This window comes from Balaenoptera musculus, chromosome 12 (assembly GCF_009873245.2).
Source record: "Balaenoptera musculus isolate JJ_BM4_2016_0621 chromosome 12, mBalMus1.pri.v3, whole genome shotgun sequence".
In the NCBI taxonomy this organism is placed as follows: domain Eukaryota; kingdom Metazoa; phylum Chordata; class Mammalia; order Artiodactyla; family Balaenopteridae; genus Balaenoptera; species Balaenoptera musculus.
Genome location: NC_045796.1, coordinates 68,471,798 through 68,487,644, shown reverse-complemented (window position 1 = coordinate 68,487,644; position 15,847 = coordinate 68,471,798). Strand labels below are relative to the sequence as shown.

General features: G+C 48.0%; 1 protein-coding gene across 4 annotated transcripts in view; it reads left to right on the top strand.

The window, feature by feature from the left end:
- Window positions 1-15,847, top strand: part of ANKRD6 (ankyrin repeat domain 6) — a 203,472-nt gene that overhangs the window by 164,930 nt on the left and 22,695 nt on the right. For 3 of the 4 annotated variants that reach the window (XM_036871716.1, XM_036871717.1, XM_036871718.1), the window contains exons 6-13: window positions 1,969-2,067; window positions 3,447-3,545; window positions 5,709-5,807; window positions 7,351-7,428; window positions 11,467-11,571; window positions 12,880-13,014; window positions 13,323-13,508; window positions 13,966-14,118. In XM_036871716.1, the coding sequence (XP_036727611.1) occupies window positions 1,969-2,067; window positions 3,447-3,545; window positions 5,709-5,807; window positions 7,351-7,428; window positions 11,467-11,571; window positions 12,880-13,014; window positions 13,323-13,508; window positions 13,966-14,118 (954 nt within the window). The remainder of the gene's footprint in view (window positions 1-1,968; window positions 2,068-3,446; window positions 3,546-5,708; window positions 5,808-7,350; window positions 7,429-11,466; window positions 11,572-12,879; window positions 13,015-13,322; window positions 13,509-13,965; window positions 14,119-15,847) is intronic. The other variant, XM_036871719.1, reaches the window with a different exon arrangement.

Sequence of the window (15,847 nt, the reverse complement as noted above, 5' to 3'; positions counted from 1 at the left end):
GGGTGGGGAAAATGCCTGCTATGTATATCTACCTAGGTCACAGTTTTTTTTAATTTCAGGTTTTGACATTGCAGCCTTTTGCGCCTGACTTCTTTCACTTTGCACAGTGGTTTTGAGAGTCTTTTATATTGTTTCGTGTATGATTAGTTCATTCCTTTTTATGGCTGAGTAACGTTCCATCGTATGGATGTACCACCATCTGTATTCTAACCCATGTCTTTTCATTTTCTTCATCCAAATGCTTTTCAGCATAATTGATTTTTTTTATTGGCAAAGTGAATTTTGGTATATTTCTACAGCCATCAGATTTCTTTTATTGCAGTCATTTATTCAACACATTTAATGACTCCCACGAAGCCAGCAGCTTTGAGACAACCTCTGTGCACCGAGAATCACACCAAGCCGAGCCCTGAGCCTTGCCACAGGGAGCGGAGTGTTTAGAACACGGGCAGAGCCTTCATTTTGGAGGACGAAGCTAGCAGTGGTTCTCTACCCGGCTGCGCTTTAAAATCTCCTAGGAAACTTTAAAAACACGGGGAGAGGGCAGAAAACCAAACCCACCTGAGGACCAGGCCTGGGGTGACCAGCTGTACCGTTTTGCCCTGAGTCGGGGGGGCGGGGTTTCCCAGCATGCCGGCCTTTCAGCACCTACACCCGAGTGGCCTGGCCCCACCCCCTGGGGCGGGGCCATCAGAGTTGCGCCTGCGCACCAGTCTGTTTAAAGGGCCCCCCAGGTGATTCCAGCTTGCAGACGCGGGTTGATGACCAACGAGCTCCCGCAACTCTCGGGCTTTAGAACTCATCAGGTTCCTGGAGGTAACAGCGAGGAAGGAAGACTCTGCCCAGGCTGGTTAGAGCTAAGGTGGTGAGAGGAGAGTGAGTGACCCAGCAGCACACAGTTTTCCTCTATTTTTAAAAACTCGTTCGTCTTTTCAAGGGGAAGGAATATAAACCATCCTTGAGTATGGGCAGAACAGTGCTGTGTGATCCAGAGAGGAGTAAAGCAGGCCAGGGAAAAGCCCTAAACAGGCAGGCTGATAGCTCTGAGCCCGCAGCTGCAGGCCTGACGCGGCTTTTAAGCTCAGCAGAACAAACATTGAGCTTATGTATTTAATCTCCTGAGTCCTTGCAGGCTGACACCAAATCACGTTGCCTGTTTCTCTTGTTGCTTTTCTAGGGGTTAGCAGCAGCCTTGCAGGCCTTATTCCCATAGTTTCAAAGAGTTCTCTTCTTGTCACGAATTCTTTCTGCCACGTTGCTGTGGACATGATTCTGACCTTTGGTTGCCATTTTGACCTTGAAGGTAGAGTCCAAAAGCAAGAGGGTCTCTATCTGTGTGGGAAGTGACAGATGCAGTTGTATTATAGGCTGTTGGGTAGAGGCCTTGTCCGTAGTTCAAATTTTGATGTTTCAAGAAAAACCCAAGATTTGAAAAAGGCTCGCAAATTCTGTTAACCTTTAGCCTGCAGTGTTAGTTGTGGCCTGTTTGCCTTCCTGAGTCTGTTGGTAGGGTAGCCAACCAACAGCTACCCTAACACAGCTCTCCTCCGTGTTCCTCTTGTCGCTAAGAGGAACAACCTCGTGCACCTGCACAGCACTCTGCCATTAAGAAGGTGCTCTCCTAGGCTCTCCGAATCAATCCTCACAGCCTCGGCATGTAGGAGTCACGCTCCATTTTACAGGTAAGGAATTCAATTAAGAGCCTTGCCCAGTAGCTTGCAACGAGTTAAGTGGCAGAGCCAGGACTTGGAACCAAGGTTTCTATGAGCGATGTGACTCTTCTGCCCGTTTGGATTCCCAATTAAGTGTTCTTGCCACTGAAGCCCTGGGACCACCGATCAGGAAGCAGAGAACGTGAGCCTTGAGTCTTCTGTGGGTAAGTCTCGGCCCCCGGCAAGGCCTGCCCGGTGCAGGCCCGCGGAGGAGGGGTTGCTAACGTGTGCTCCCTTCTGTCTGCTTCCTTCCCAGGCGGGGAACACGGCTCTGCACCTGGCCTGCCAGAATAGCCACGCCCAGAGCACGCGCGTCCTCCTGCTGGGCGGCTCCCGCGCCGACCTCAAAAATAACGTGGGTGGACAAAACCGGCCTCCCTCGCGCGCTCTCATGTCGCCTCGGAAAATAACCCTGCAAGCATGCTAGAGTATTCACATGTAGACAGGAAAAAGGGTTCGGGGACTGCCGAGAAAGTATTCATTTTTTGCTAATTGCTAAGGGGTCCTTTAGGGGGATGGGAAGAGGAATCAACACTCGGAAACCCTGCTTTTCTCCCATCCTTGCTCGCTCGCTCGCTCCTCAGCCTCACAGTCTGTTTTATTGCGTACAGCAGGTGTCTAGGAATGAAGCTAATTGTTTTCAGGAAGCCTCTGCGGGCAGAGGCTTCCTGAAAACTCTTAGCAAATATTGGTTGATGCTGTGCCCGGGAGGCCTTCTGATGCTCCATGCCCGGCGTCTACAAATCCATTACTGAGGCATCCTTGGGATAAGCTGATGGGCCAGTAGTTCTTAGAGGTGCCTGAGCTGAAAGGTGCCGTGGGTATCCCTCCTCCCTCCACGGAGCTGCGTTTCCTTCATGAAGCCCGTGTCTCAGCCACGTGACAAGACAATCTGAGGCTTCTCTCAAAAATGGCTTTAGCTGGGGCCCCCCTGATTGGGGGCAGGCCCATCTAAAGTGGTTCTGAGAATGCTCTGAACTTCAGCTTTGAGCTTGGTTCCTTCTTAATCCGGGGGGAGAAGGTTGTGCTGACGGCCAGCATCTCTAGACAGAACTAGAGCTTGAATGGAAACGCCAGGGGAGCACTGCAGAAGGTCACCACGTTGTCTCCAGTTCTGTTGTTTTCTCTCTGGGGGCAGGACTAAGGAAGGTCCTGATCCCGAGTTTTTCTGAATGCCCTGTTTTATGCTCAGCGATTGCTTCCTCATCAGCTCCCTAGACTACATTGCTCCCTATGGGATACTGGGGTCCTACTAAAATGGGATGCATTTGAATTTTTCAGAGTACACGATCTTAAAGTCCAACGGCTCACCCTGCTCTCCTGGTCCTTTCAGCCACGATGGATCTGTGATGGGAAAGTCTCATTTCCAAAGCAGTGCTGTTGGTCTTAATCAGGATACTCCAGAGCCTTCGGGTTGTAGGAGAGGCTGGGGTCAGCGGAGTCTTAGTAAATGCCAGCTAAGCAGAGCCCCCCTTAGCTCTTGCGAAGGTCTCATGGGGAGCAGGCATCCAGTGTATGAAACCCGAAACAGCCTGCATGGTGGGGAAAAAGGGCTGCAGACAGAAAAGGGCTGTGAGTTGTGGAGTGTCTGTGATAAAGGAGATGCTTACAATTCAGGCTGTTACCTTCTAAGGAATATATGCTAGTCTGCCAGCTTTTAAATGATATTTGCTTTTTATCTTCTCTGTTTTGTAACTGCTCAGACTATGCTTAGAGTTTGATTTCTGTCCGCAGGCAGGCGACACCTGTTTGCACGTTGCTGCGCGCTATAATCACTTGTCCATCATTAAGCTCCTCCTCAGTGCTTTCTGCTCTGTCCATGAAAAGAACCAGGTCAGTGCATGTGTCCTCCCCATGGTTAACCTGCAGGTGTGTTAGCACAGACGGGAGCAGAGGCTGCTGGGGGGCAGTGTCCTTTCCCAGCCTGGGTCTTGGCCAGTGCTGGCCTTTGCAGGAGCCATGGAGATCCTGTGGCCCTGGTTTATCTGGCCTCCTGGAGAAAGCATGCCCTTAGCATTCCAGTTCATATCGCCACATTTGCGTAGTGAACATTTTCTGGAGATCCTGGGGTGGGTTTTGTTTTTAGTGTGATTTTTAAAAAGGAAACCCACAAGTAAGAGTGGCTTAGTAAGTAAGTAAGGCCATTAGGTGTCTCATGACTCCTGAGTTCTCTTACCTGAACTGCCACCTTTATGTGAGCTGAGGGAGTCTCTTTTCTGTAAAGTTCGGCACCTGATCAGTATCTACGCCATATACTGGGGTTTTGAAATCTGTGGTTATTAGTGTTCTGTGGAAATGTGATTTTCATAGTTATTTGGATTTTTAAAAAGTTGTCTTGTTATTTATTGATACCTATACCTAAGTGATGCATTGTTTGACTTTTCTGAGTTTGGGTACGTAAATCTGAAATTAAAAAAAAAATTAGATTGTGATTCAGATTAAAAATACCCTATAATGGTGGTTACTGACCCTGGCCACATATTGGAATCAACAGAGGATTTAAAAAATACCATTCCCGAGTCCCACCCCAATGTAAATGATCAGAACATCTTGGGGTGAGGTCCAGGCAATGGTATTTTTAAAAAGCTCCTGGCCTGAGTGTGCAGACAGGATTGAGAACCACTGACCTAATAAAATAGCTAAATTCTGTCATTCTACAGCCTCCCCATGGATTCTGGGTTCGTCAGGTTACCCCCAAACAGGCCTCACCAACCAGTGCAGCTTCTCAACCTGGGTGGTATATGTCAATCACCTGCGAGCTTTGGGAACTCATCATGCCCAAGCCACACTGCAGGCCAATTAAATCAGTGTCTGTGTGGGACCCAGGCATCCTGGGTAGTTTTTAAGGCTTCCCAGCTGATTCCAATGAGCAGGCGAGACTGGGAACCACTGCTCCAGAGCGTCCCTCAAAACACACAACTTAGGTGACTCAGGAATGAAATGAACACTTTCTTCGGCTACTTACCAGGGAAGGAGGGCCTTGGGATGGCGGGATTTTCATGCTTTACTTGTTCACCTGCCAGGAACGAATGAATGATTTCACTTCTATATTGGTCTGACTTATTCATGTCATTCTGTTTGGGAATTAAAAACAGTTTGCATTTGGAACTGGCCCACCAAGCTGCATTTGACATAGCCTTCTTTCACAGTTGACTGAAATATTTTTTTTGGTTAAAAACAACAACAACAACAAACTTATAGGCTATTTGGTAAGAGTTTGAAAACATCTGGTGTTAAGCGAACACTGATTCTCAGTGACTCCACCCAAACAGAAAACACCCTGGCCTGCAGGATGATTCCAGGTGGCCCTTTCACATCCCTGAGGGTGGCTGCAGGGCTGGGATGTTACTCCAGGGCCTGTGGAAGTAGACATCTTCGAAGCTTCTGCTCATTCTAACTCAGAAACCAAGGGCTTCTCTGCCCACCCCTTGCCTGGGCAGAGAGACAGGGTCCAGAGCTCCTGGCCACCTGCCTGTGATCCTGCCTTCAGGTCAGGTCCCAGCATTCCCGACTTTGCCCCCTGCATTTAATCCTGTCCTGTGATTTCTGGCATCTCCACTCAGAAAGGAATGTGGTATTCGTGCAGAAGTTCATTCAGTTCCAAGATCTCTTTCAAAAGAACCACATTTAAATAACAAGGTCCTACTGTATAGCACAGGGAACTCTATTCAATATCCTGTGATAAACCATAATGGAAAGGAACATGAAAAAGAATGTATATATATTTATAAAACTGAATCATTTTGCCGTACAGTAGAAATTAACACAGCATTGTACATCAGCTATACTTCAATAAAATATATTTTAAAAATAAAAAATGAAGTATGAGTTAAAAATAATAAAAGAACCACATAACACTTTAGCCAAGGTCAGTCAGTCTAAGACAGATTTTAGTTTGACTTTGAAAAGCCGCCGCCAGGCCATGGAATAAAAAGCCAGAGGCCTGTGGGCCACGAGCCGATGGGGTTTAGCGGACTTTCTTCTGATTAATTTCAGGCTGGAGACACAGCACTTCATATTGCTGCTGCCCTAAATCACAAGAAGGTGGTTAAAATCCTACTGGAAGCCGGAGCAGATGGGACCATTGTCAATAACGTAAGTGGAGTTGCAACAGTGGTTTCTAAAGGCGTTCCCACCCCTTTCCGGATCGGGGCGTGTTGTCGCTGCCTCTCCTCCTGCGGGACTCCAGAGCACAGCCTCACCCAGGCTCGCTCGGGAAGAGCGTGCGGCGGCACTGACCCCACGATCCTGGGGCCCGCCGGGGTGGACTTGAGGGGACCCTTGCTCTCAGCAGCCCCACGAGTTACAAACCCTGAGGGCTCATCTTCAGAGCCCTCAGGGGTGCCTTTTGTGTGTGTGTGTGTGTGAGAACATTTAAGTTCTCCAATTAGCAAGTTTCAATTATAGAAGACAGTGTTATCAGCTGTAGTCACCACGTTATGCATTAGATCCTCAGGCCTTGTTCATCTTTTAGCTGAAAGTTTATACCTTTTTACCAACCTCTGTGTATTTCCCCACACCCCAGCTTCTGGCAGCCACTTTTCTACTCTGTTTCTACGAGTCCATCTTTTTTTTCAGATTCCACATAGACGTGAAATCATATGGTATTTGTATGATTTTTGCTCAGCGAGCATGTTCTGGCATGAAAAAGGGTCAGGGGTGTGTAAGCAAACTGGCAAGTGGATGTTACCGAAAGTGAGTTCCAGGCCTTTTAAACGGATGTGGTCCTCAGAAAAACGGCCACCAGACTAATCTTCCTCAAAACTCCAACTGCTTTCTCTCCAAAATCGTCTTCTCTCACGCCCTCTCTCTCAGTGTCTCCCTCCTTCCCCTCTCTCCTCTCCCCTCTCCTATAGCAGGCACCAGCTCAGGCACCCTCTCTTCCTCGAGGTGGGCCTGTATCTCTGTGCTCCTGAAATTGCACAGACTCCAGGGGGCACTGGGGGCGGAACAGTTGTCTGGGGAGCTGGGGGTGTCGAGGCTGGTTGTCCCCCCTCCCAGCTCTAGTACCTGGATTGGTGGTACCTCCCCCATGATGCCGTGAGCACCTTGCCCTTCCTTTGAATCCCACTGTTTTCAACTCCTGGTCTGGGCTTTAATCTCCCTAGAGCCTCTGTTATGGCCATAACTTCCTAAATGTTTTTCACAGTCCAGTTCCTGAGGCTCTGTGGCTGGGCCCTGATCTGCCCTTCCAGGTGTTTTCTCCATTGTACTCCCGGAAAATGTATCGCTTGGCTGGGTTTTTATGATCCTTTGTGTTTTCTCAAGTGACATGTTCTACCTTGACCCCATCTGTTTTGTTTTGCTTTGCTTTGTTTACCTCCCTCACCCCTTTTCCAGGAAGCCTTCCTGGGTGAGCAGTGCCCCTGACCCTTGTCTCTTAGAGCACCTGCTGCTCACCTGGTCAGCACTTAACCCCGCGTGCCTGTGTCCTCAGGTGTGACTGGGCTCCCCGTTGGATGCATGAGGCTCGAGCAGGACCATGTCGCACGCACGGTTGTGTTTCGCGGAGCACGTGTGTAGGTGCTGCTGTGACGGGAGCGGAGTCCCCAGCTCCTGGGGGAGCTGTCCCCGCTGGGCTGTGCGTGCGCGGGGCCGGTGTTCCGTACTCACTGGTCCTCCCTGTGCCTTTCCTTAGGCAGGCCAGACTCCACTGGAGACTGCCCGCTACCACAATAATCCGGAAGTTGCTCTCCTCCTCACTAAAGCGCCCCAGGTAGGATTTGTTGCATTTTCCGTTGTGTTGATTATGCGGGGGCTGCAGAGTCGTTGGGATTCCTCGGGTTGCCATCTACTGAAGCCAATTCAGACCAGCTTAAGGAGGGGACGGATGGGCTTACTGTCCAGGCAGCAGGAAGTGTAGGGATCCACGTGAGCCTCCAGGATACCTGGAACCAGAGACCTCAGGGCCAGCAGGCTGTTCTCATACATGGGCGTCATTTCCTCTCTGCGGCTGGATCATGGTCACAGCCAGTTTCCTGAATCATTTCCCAGTCAGGGAGAAGTTCCAGTTTAAAATGTCATAGGAGGGACTTCCCTGGTGGTCCAGTGGTTTAAAACTCCGTGCTTCCAATGCAGGGGGCGTGGGTTCGATCCCTGGTCGGGGAACTAAGATCCCACATGGAGTGCAGCACGGCCAAAAAATAAATTAAAATGGTAAAACATCGTAGGAGAAGATCATGATTGGCGAGCTTGGGGCAAATGCCCGGAACAGGTAGGACAGAGGTGCTTTAGGAAGATGGTGGCATCCGTTTGACCGCGTGGTTAGAAGAGGTATTTCCCAGACAGAGGTGGGATGAGGCATCCGTCTGGGCAGACAAAGCCATAAACGCCCACTAGAGGCAGTTGAGTACAGTATAGTTTTCTCCTTTTTTATTAAATAATGGTATATTGGCCATCATTCAATTTAAGAAGATGACTGATATCTTAGTTGAGGTTGAAACGATCTAAGTCACAAAGAAATTTAATAGTGATAATTTATAAGCTATTTATAATTTTAGCACCCTGAAATAACTTTGTTTATAGTACCTTCCACAGACACGGAATTTTTATATAGTTGTGCCCACGATGTATATACTCTTTGGTATTATGCCCTTTATCCTAACTGTAATAGGAAACTGTTCTGTAGGCGTCACAGTTATTTATTACAGTGGAAGCATAATGTTCTTTTTTTGGTTGCTGTTCAGTATCTTGTTAAACCATTTCCTTAATGTTAGGCATTTAGGTTATTTCCCAGTTAGAGCTAGTCTGTTACCTTACAGCAAACACTGATTAGTTTTCCACCTTATTCTGGCTAATGCTGCAAGAAGACAAAGTCTTAGGGAGCCAGAGGGAGAGTCCGGACCCCAGCCTGCTGCACCATGGCCCAATCCCAGCCAGTCTGCGGTTCTGCATGGCCTTGATTCCATTTAAGTTTTAAAAACATGCCTGATAATAACTAGCAGTTTCTGGAAATGGTTAAGATTTTTGTCTCTTGCAAAATCAATCACCCTCTTGCCCGTGGAGAAGGTCCTTCTCAGTGGGCTCTGAAAATCCACAGAGCCCATGACAGGTGTGAGTCGAGTGCTCCTTTGGAAAAAGGCTCCACCTCTGTCCAGCTGTTTGCAAACAAATCCTCAGCAGAATCATCTCTGGGAATCCTGATTAAAAAAAAAAAATTTGCTAGTCTCTTGCGGATCAAAAAGGACAGGGTGCTATGTAAGTGTCAGGAGCCATTAGTTACCTGGCATTTCGGTGTCTGGCCGTTTGATGGACAGCTAGCTCCGCGCTCAGCCGCATGAGGATCATCAAGTCTTGTGGGATTGGAGGACCCCCCGGCACACGAGGATTGATGTGCCTTTAACCGGCCTGTCATTTATCTTCCAGAGCCCAAGAGTCTCGATTCCCAGGGATAAAGCTCTCTTGTTTTCCTGTGCGGTTCTCCTTTAGCATTTCCATTAAAAAAATGACTTAAGCTAGTTTTTCCACACCCATATTGAACAGCAGATAAATAGGATATTTTTAAAGTTTTTTTTGTTTGTTTTTTTACATAATTGTACATACTAACCCTTATTTTCAGTGCAAAGAAAAAGCTTTGGAATATGCATAAAATTGCATGCATACTGTTCCGTTGATCGATCTGTAGTTACAGAAATAGTCTTGTCTGAAACGAGAAATCCCCTTGCCTTGGCACCTTAGTTGACCATGGATTTCGATGGTTCACAGCAGTACTAAGAGGATACTTCTTTCCGAGGCCTTAAGATCAATATTCCCTGATTTCTGTGAAGTGGGAAAGATTGATGATGATCCATTTGGTGGATGGCATCGTCCTCTGAGAACGGCTGTGAGCCTTGCCGAGTTGTTTTCACTGGCTAATAACATGGTCTGTGGAGGGAGTTTTTCTGATTATTTTGTGTTTGGGTGAAGTGAGTGTTACTTCTTATTTTTGATCGACGTGGTTCACAAATGCTTTGGAAAATGAATTTCAGGCTGATTCTGGAGCTGTGTCCTGTTCTAAGTGTCCATAAAGCAGATGAGCAACGGGCCTTACTTGCTTCCCTTCATCAGACTCGACTTCTTACTGAGTCTAAAATTTAGCTGAGGACACTGGTTCTCAGACCTTTTTGGTCTAAGGACCCTTTTACTTTCTTAAATATTACGGAGGCCCATAAAGAGCCCTGTTTATGTGAGTTTATATCTATCAATAATTACCGTATTTGAAAATAAAGTTTAGAAATATTAAAGATATTCATTTAAAAATAAGTCCATTTTGTAGTAACATAAATAGCATCGTTTTGTGAAAAAGAACTATTCTTTCAAACAAAAATGAGAAAGAGTAGCATTGTTTTACATTTTTTGCTTATCTCCTTACTGTCTTACTTAGAATTCTGGCATCTTCTTTTATTGCTGCATGCAGTCTATTGTAATGTCACTGATGTAGCTTCTGGCAAACACCACAGTACACTCATGAGAGAATGAGCATGAAAAATGCCAATGTTGTTGTAACATTATGAAAATACCCTTAACCTCATGGACTCAGGGGTCCCTGGACACTTTCAGAACTGCTGGCTTTAGGGAATGAGAATATAATTTAAAAATCCGGTTCAGCTGCAGGCAAATATTGTCAGGAATTCTCCATTTAGGAGGTACCCACTGCCCGTGGAGGATTTTTTTGTCCTATAATGTGTCACTTGAATTTAATGAACACAAGAAGAAGAAAGTCTGACACTGAGATGAAAAACACTAGGCTGAACTTCAGAGAGCCCTTATCTATCTGTATAAGAAGACAGTAGCATATTGTTTTATTGCAGAAAGATAGTGTGGCCTTGAAAGTGCTTTCACCGTCTGGACCCCCTTGGGTTTTTTAAGGGGGGGTGAACCCTGGAACTAGGAGTAGAGAGTCTGGAGGAGAAGGGTGGGGACCTGAGCCAGGGATTGAAGGTTTCCACCAGCGCACAGGTCTGTACTCCGTGATTAAACATCTCTGCCAGCTGAGCACTCTAAGGCCCCTAGGCAGGTGGAGACACCCCCAGTGACCACTGGTCCAAGGCGTGCCGGCCACCTACGTTGTCTCGGTTAATTCTGGTAGCTCCCCGTTCTCACGTTGAGAAGACAGAGCACAGAGAGGTCAAATCACTTGCCTGAAGATCCCCAGCTAGCTGCTGCTGGGCTCCTCTGGGCCTGTGGGGTCCCACGTGTACTTGCCTGTGTCCATTCCACCTCTCTGCCCTCGAAGGGGCAGACCACAGCCTTCTTTTGGGGGAAGAGACTCCTGCCCCGTGGTTGGTACCATGGCTCACAGGTACATCTCAGTTAGGCTTGAATTAAAGTTATGTTTGAATATGACTTGGATACAGTTTGGCCAAGAGAAAATCTGATGGGCTAGATCAGGTCCAGTGTCCCAGGATAGACCGTGCCTGGCACAGGGCTGCTGTGTCGCACAACTCCAGGGGACACCGTTCATATCCTAGTCTGTGTGAGCCATGCTCCCTGGAGTTGAGCCGTGCACGGCCTTCTCACACCTACGTGGACGCCCTGGCCCATCACTAAATGCCTGTTAGTATTGCTGTCCTAGACTGTGAGCTCCTCAAGGTCAGGAATGATGTGTCCTCCCGTCTCTGGGACCCTAAGCGCCCAGCACAGGATGTAGGAGGCATAGTGGGTGGTCTAGAGGCGCTTGTTTGATGTGAACGCCTGGTCTCCCCCCGCTCGGCTGGAGGCTCCATTAGGTCCGCGCACACCAGTGGTTTGTAACGATGCCTCTTGCCTCCTTCAGGTCTTGCGCTTCAGTCGTGGGCGAAGCCTGAGGAAAAAGAGAGAGAGGCTCAAGGAAGAGAGGAGAGCTCAGTCTGTGCCGAGAGATGATGTGGCACAAAGCAAGGTGGGGGGGTAGCCCTCCCGCCCACTTCCAGGGTGGGAAACTGTCTCCCTGCCTCCTCCGGGCCCGTCTGGCGGCTGCCGGGCCCTCCTCTGTCTCTCCTTTCCTCTGGGTCCTTCAGATCTTGTCCGTCTTTCCTTCTGGCCTCTTGTCTTCTCCTCTCCACGATTTCAGGCCGTGTACTCTCATGCCGCCCGTCTTTTCCAGCACCCTGTGTGGCTGTATTTGCGAGCCCCGTGCATCCGTGGCCTTGTCGCTTCCATGTGGACAGCACAGCCTCTCTGACACCACACCCTTCGTCATGTAGAGCAGAGGTTTTCAAAATGTGGATCCACTTACCACCGGGAACCTTGGTAGAAATGCAAATCTGGGGCCTCACCCAGCAATCTGGATCAGAAACTCTGGGCTAGGGCCCAGCAATCTGTGTTTGAACAAGCCCTCCAGGTGATTCCAGTGTGGACTACGGTTGGAGGACCAGTGGCGTAGCTTGTTGCCTCGCCTTCCGCTTAGGGAGTGAGCAGAGGCTGTGCAAATTAGAAAAAGATGCCTTCTGGGCAGACTAGCCTAGCACAGGGCACGTGTGGTGACTAGAGCCCAAGATGGACTTCAGCTCCCTCAGCCCCACTCACGCCCTCGGCTTGGTGCCTTTGTGCAGTGAACAGCTTGCACAGCTGCACAGCAGCCCTGGAATGAACCACGCCTTTCAGCTCTCCCAGGAGGAAGAAGACGAAGATATAGAGACAACTTCTGGCACATAAAATTTTATACCAACTACTTGTTTTTCTGTCTGTTTGAAAATCTTACCAATTTCCAGGGTTAAGGCATTGTAATTCACATTAGGTTCCTGTGTGTGAATTGTACATATTAACTTGTAAAAGTTCTCACAAGGACCAGAAATGTGATTTTTTTTTTTCCATTTCAGAAGGTTCTCACTCTCCTCTGAATTGTGAGGGTCCAAGGTCAAAGAATGAGTGGCATTGTCTTTTTGTTGAAATGTAAAAGACCAAAAAGTCTCTAATGCTGAGGTGTTTTGTGTGTACTACGTTCCTGAAGTTGCAGAACATAGAGTTAGATCCAAGGCGATATCTAGTTTGGCACCTAATAAATGAAAAACCAAACATTCAACTCCCCAGGAAAAGCACAGGTGTTCAGTTAAAACCACCAGGCAGTGCTTCCTATGTCTGAAATTTGTCATTGGCAAAGATTCCCAGGGGTCCTTTAGTGGATGGAGGCTGGGAAATTTTATGCCATTATTGAAAAAGGCTGGGGGATCAAGTAGAAGAGGTTTCTGGGCTTTTTTTTTCTCTGTAGGGAAGTGTCTCAGCAGGAGACACCCATAGCAGTGAACAGGCTGTACCTGGAAAAGAAGAGTCGAGAGAAGATTTCCCGTCCGCCTCCCCGGAGCCCAGAGCAAAGGACAACAGGCAGAAAAAGTCAATGCCCAAGGTCAGGAGGCATGTGAGAGCTGCCGAGAGGGCTGGGAGGTGGGCTGGCGGAGGGCCCTGGGATAACATCATGCCCAGCAGCTAAAAAGCCACTGCACTTGGCTTGCTTGCTGGTTTGGAACCAGAGCACAGAAATAGGCCCTGGCCTGCTGCGGACACAAGGTAAGCGTGCTGGTACATCTCTTTTGACACGTACCTGGTGTAGAACGCCGAGAGACTAGCAAGGCGGGCCAGACGGGAGCCACCGGCTGGGCGTCAGGCTCGCAGATGTCACAGCGCTCAGGGTGGCTGTCGCCTTCTCTCCCACAGGCGTCAGCGTTTTCTGACCCCACCCCACCAGCAGACCAGCAGCCTGGACAGCAGAAGAGCTCGCACACTCACAGTCACCCTAAAAAGAGGCCCAGGCATCGCTGTTCGCCCCCAGCCGCCCCCCACGAGTTCAGAGCGTACCAGCTCTACACGCTGTACCGGGGCAAGGACGGCAAAGTGATGCAGGTACCTGCCGGGCCCTGTCAGGGCAGGACTGTGGGCCGTAAGCGAGGTGTCTGTGTAACCCTGTTGCTGGGGGCTAATGTCCACTTTCGGTGGTGACTACAGAAGGCATGAGCTTTGAAGATAAGCCAGCTGGCCCTCCCCACCTAAACTGTGCAGTACCCTCCTGCCACTTAGGCCTGGAGAGCAGAGGGAAGTTACAAAGCTCTCTGCACCGTCCTTAGGTGACTGCATAGATAATCTTGAGGCCGGATAATGGATAAAAGCAGCTTGAGGACTGGGACCGTATGTTACCCTCTCTGAATCTTCTTAGCGCCTACGGAGCCAAGGCTTGGCCTGTCAGTCCAAAGTTACCACAGGGATGAGTCTTCTCCATCACGTGTGGTCCCCTGGTATACTGGCACATACTTTCAGAAGGAACGAACGACTTGGACTGATTCCTTTTTGGCTTCCCTCTTAGGCGCCAATAAATGGCTGTCGATGTGAACCCCTGATCAACAAGCTGGAGAACCAGTTGGAGGCAACTGTGGAGGAGATCAAAGCAGAGCTGGTGTCGGTTCAGGATAAGATGAACACGAAGCTGGGGCACATGGAGAATAAGGCCCAGCACCAGGTAAGCGGTCGCCGTCCTCCTCATGGCGTGGTGTCCTGGCAGAAAATGAAATCAGACCTCAGCACACCTTTCTGTTCTGCAGACTCTGCCCTGAGCATGTCGGGCTGGCTGTCAGGGAGGAGACCTGTGATTTCTTTTTTTTTTCTAATTTTATTTCTTTATACAGTAGGTTCTTACTAGTTACCTATTTTATACATATTAGTGTATACATGTCAATCCCAGTCTCCCAATTCATCCCACCACCACCCCACCCTCCCGCCACTTTCCCCCCTTGGTGTCCACACGTTTGTTCTCTACATCTGTGTCTCTATTTCTGCCCTGCAAACTGGTTCATCTGTACCATTTTTCTAGGTTCCACATATATGCGTTAATATATGATATTTGTTTTTCTCTTTCTGATTTACTTCACTCTGTATGACAGTCTCTAGATCCATCCACGTATCTACAAATGACCCAATTTCATTCCTTTTTTTGGCTGAGTACTATTGCATTGTATACATGTACCACATCTTTATCCATTCGTCTGTCGATGGGCATTTAGGTTGCTTCCATGTCCTGGCTGTTATAAATAGTGCTGCAATGAACATTGGGGTGCATGTGTCTTTTTGAATTATGGTTTTCTCAGGGTATATGCCCAGTAGTGGGATTGCTGTGTCATATGTTAATTCTATTTTTAGTTTAGTTTTTTTTTTTTTAAATTTATTTATTTATTTATGGCTGTGTTGGGTCTTCGTTTCTGTGCAAGGGCTTTTTCTAGTTGTGGCAAGTGGGGGCCACTCTTCATTGTGGGGCGCAGGCCTCTCACTATCGCGGCCTCTCTTGTTGCGGAGCACAGGCTCCAGGCGTGCAGGCTCACTAATTGTGGCTTACGGGCCTAGTCGCTCCGCGACATGTGGGATCTTCCCAGACCAGGGCTCGAACCCGTGTCGCCTGCATTGGCAGGCAGATTCTCAACCACTGCGCCACCAGGGAAGCCCCCTATTTTTAGTTTTTTAAGGAACCTCCATACTGTTCTCCATAGTGGCTGTATCCATTTACATTCCCACCAACAGTGCAAGAGGGTTCCCTTTTCTCCACACCCTCTCCAGCATTTATTGTTTGTAGATTTTTTGAGGATGACCATTCTGACCGGTGTGAGGAGATACCTCATTGTAGTTTTGATTTGCATTTCTCTAATGATTAGTGATGTTGAGCATCCTTTCATGTGTTTGTTGGCAATCTGTATATCTTCTTTGGAGAAATATCTATTTAGGTCTTCTGCCCATTTTTGGATCGGGTTGTTTGTTTTTTTGATATTGAGCTGCATGAGCTGCTTGTATATTTTGGAGATTAATCCATTGTCAGTTGTTTCGTTTGCAAATATTTTCTCCCATTCTGAGGGTTGTCTTTTCATCTTGTTTGTAGTTTCCTTTGCTGTGCAAAAGCTTTTAAGATTCATTAGGTCCCATTTGTTTATTTTTGTTTTTATTTCCATTACTCTAGGAGGTGGGTCAAAAAGGATCTTGCAGTGATTTATGTCATAGAGTGTTCTGCCTATGTTTTCCTCTAAGAGTTTTATAGTATCTGATCTTACATTTAGGTCTTTAATCCATTTTGAGTTTATTTTTGTGTATGGTGTTAGGAAGTGTTCTAATTTCATTCTTTTACGTGTAGCTGTCCAGTTTTCCCAGTACCACTTATTGAAGAGACTGTCTTTTCTCCATTTTATATCCTTGCCTCCCTTGTCAAA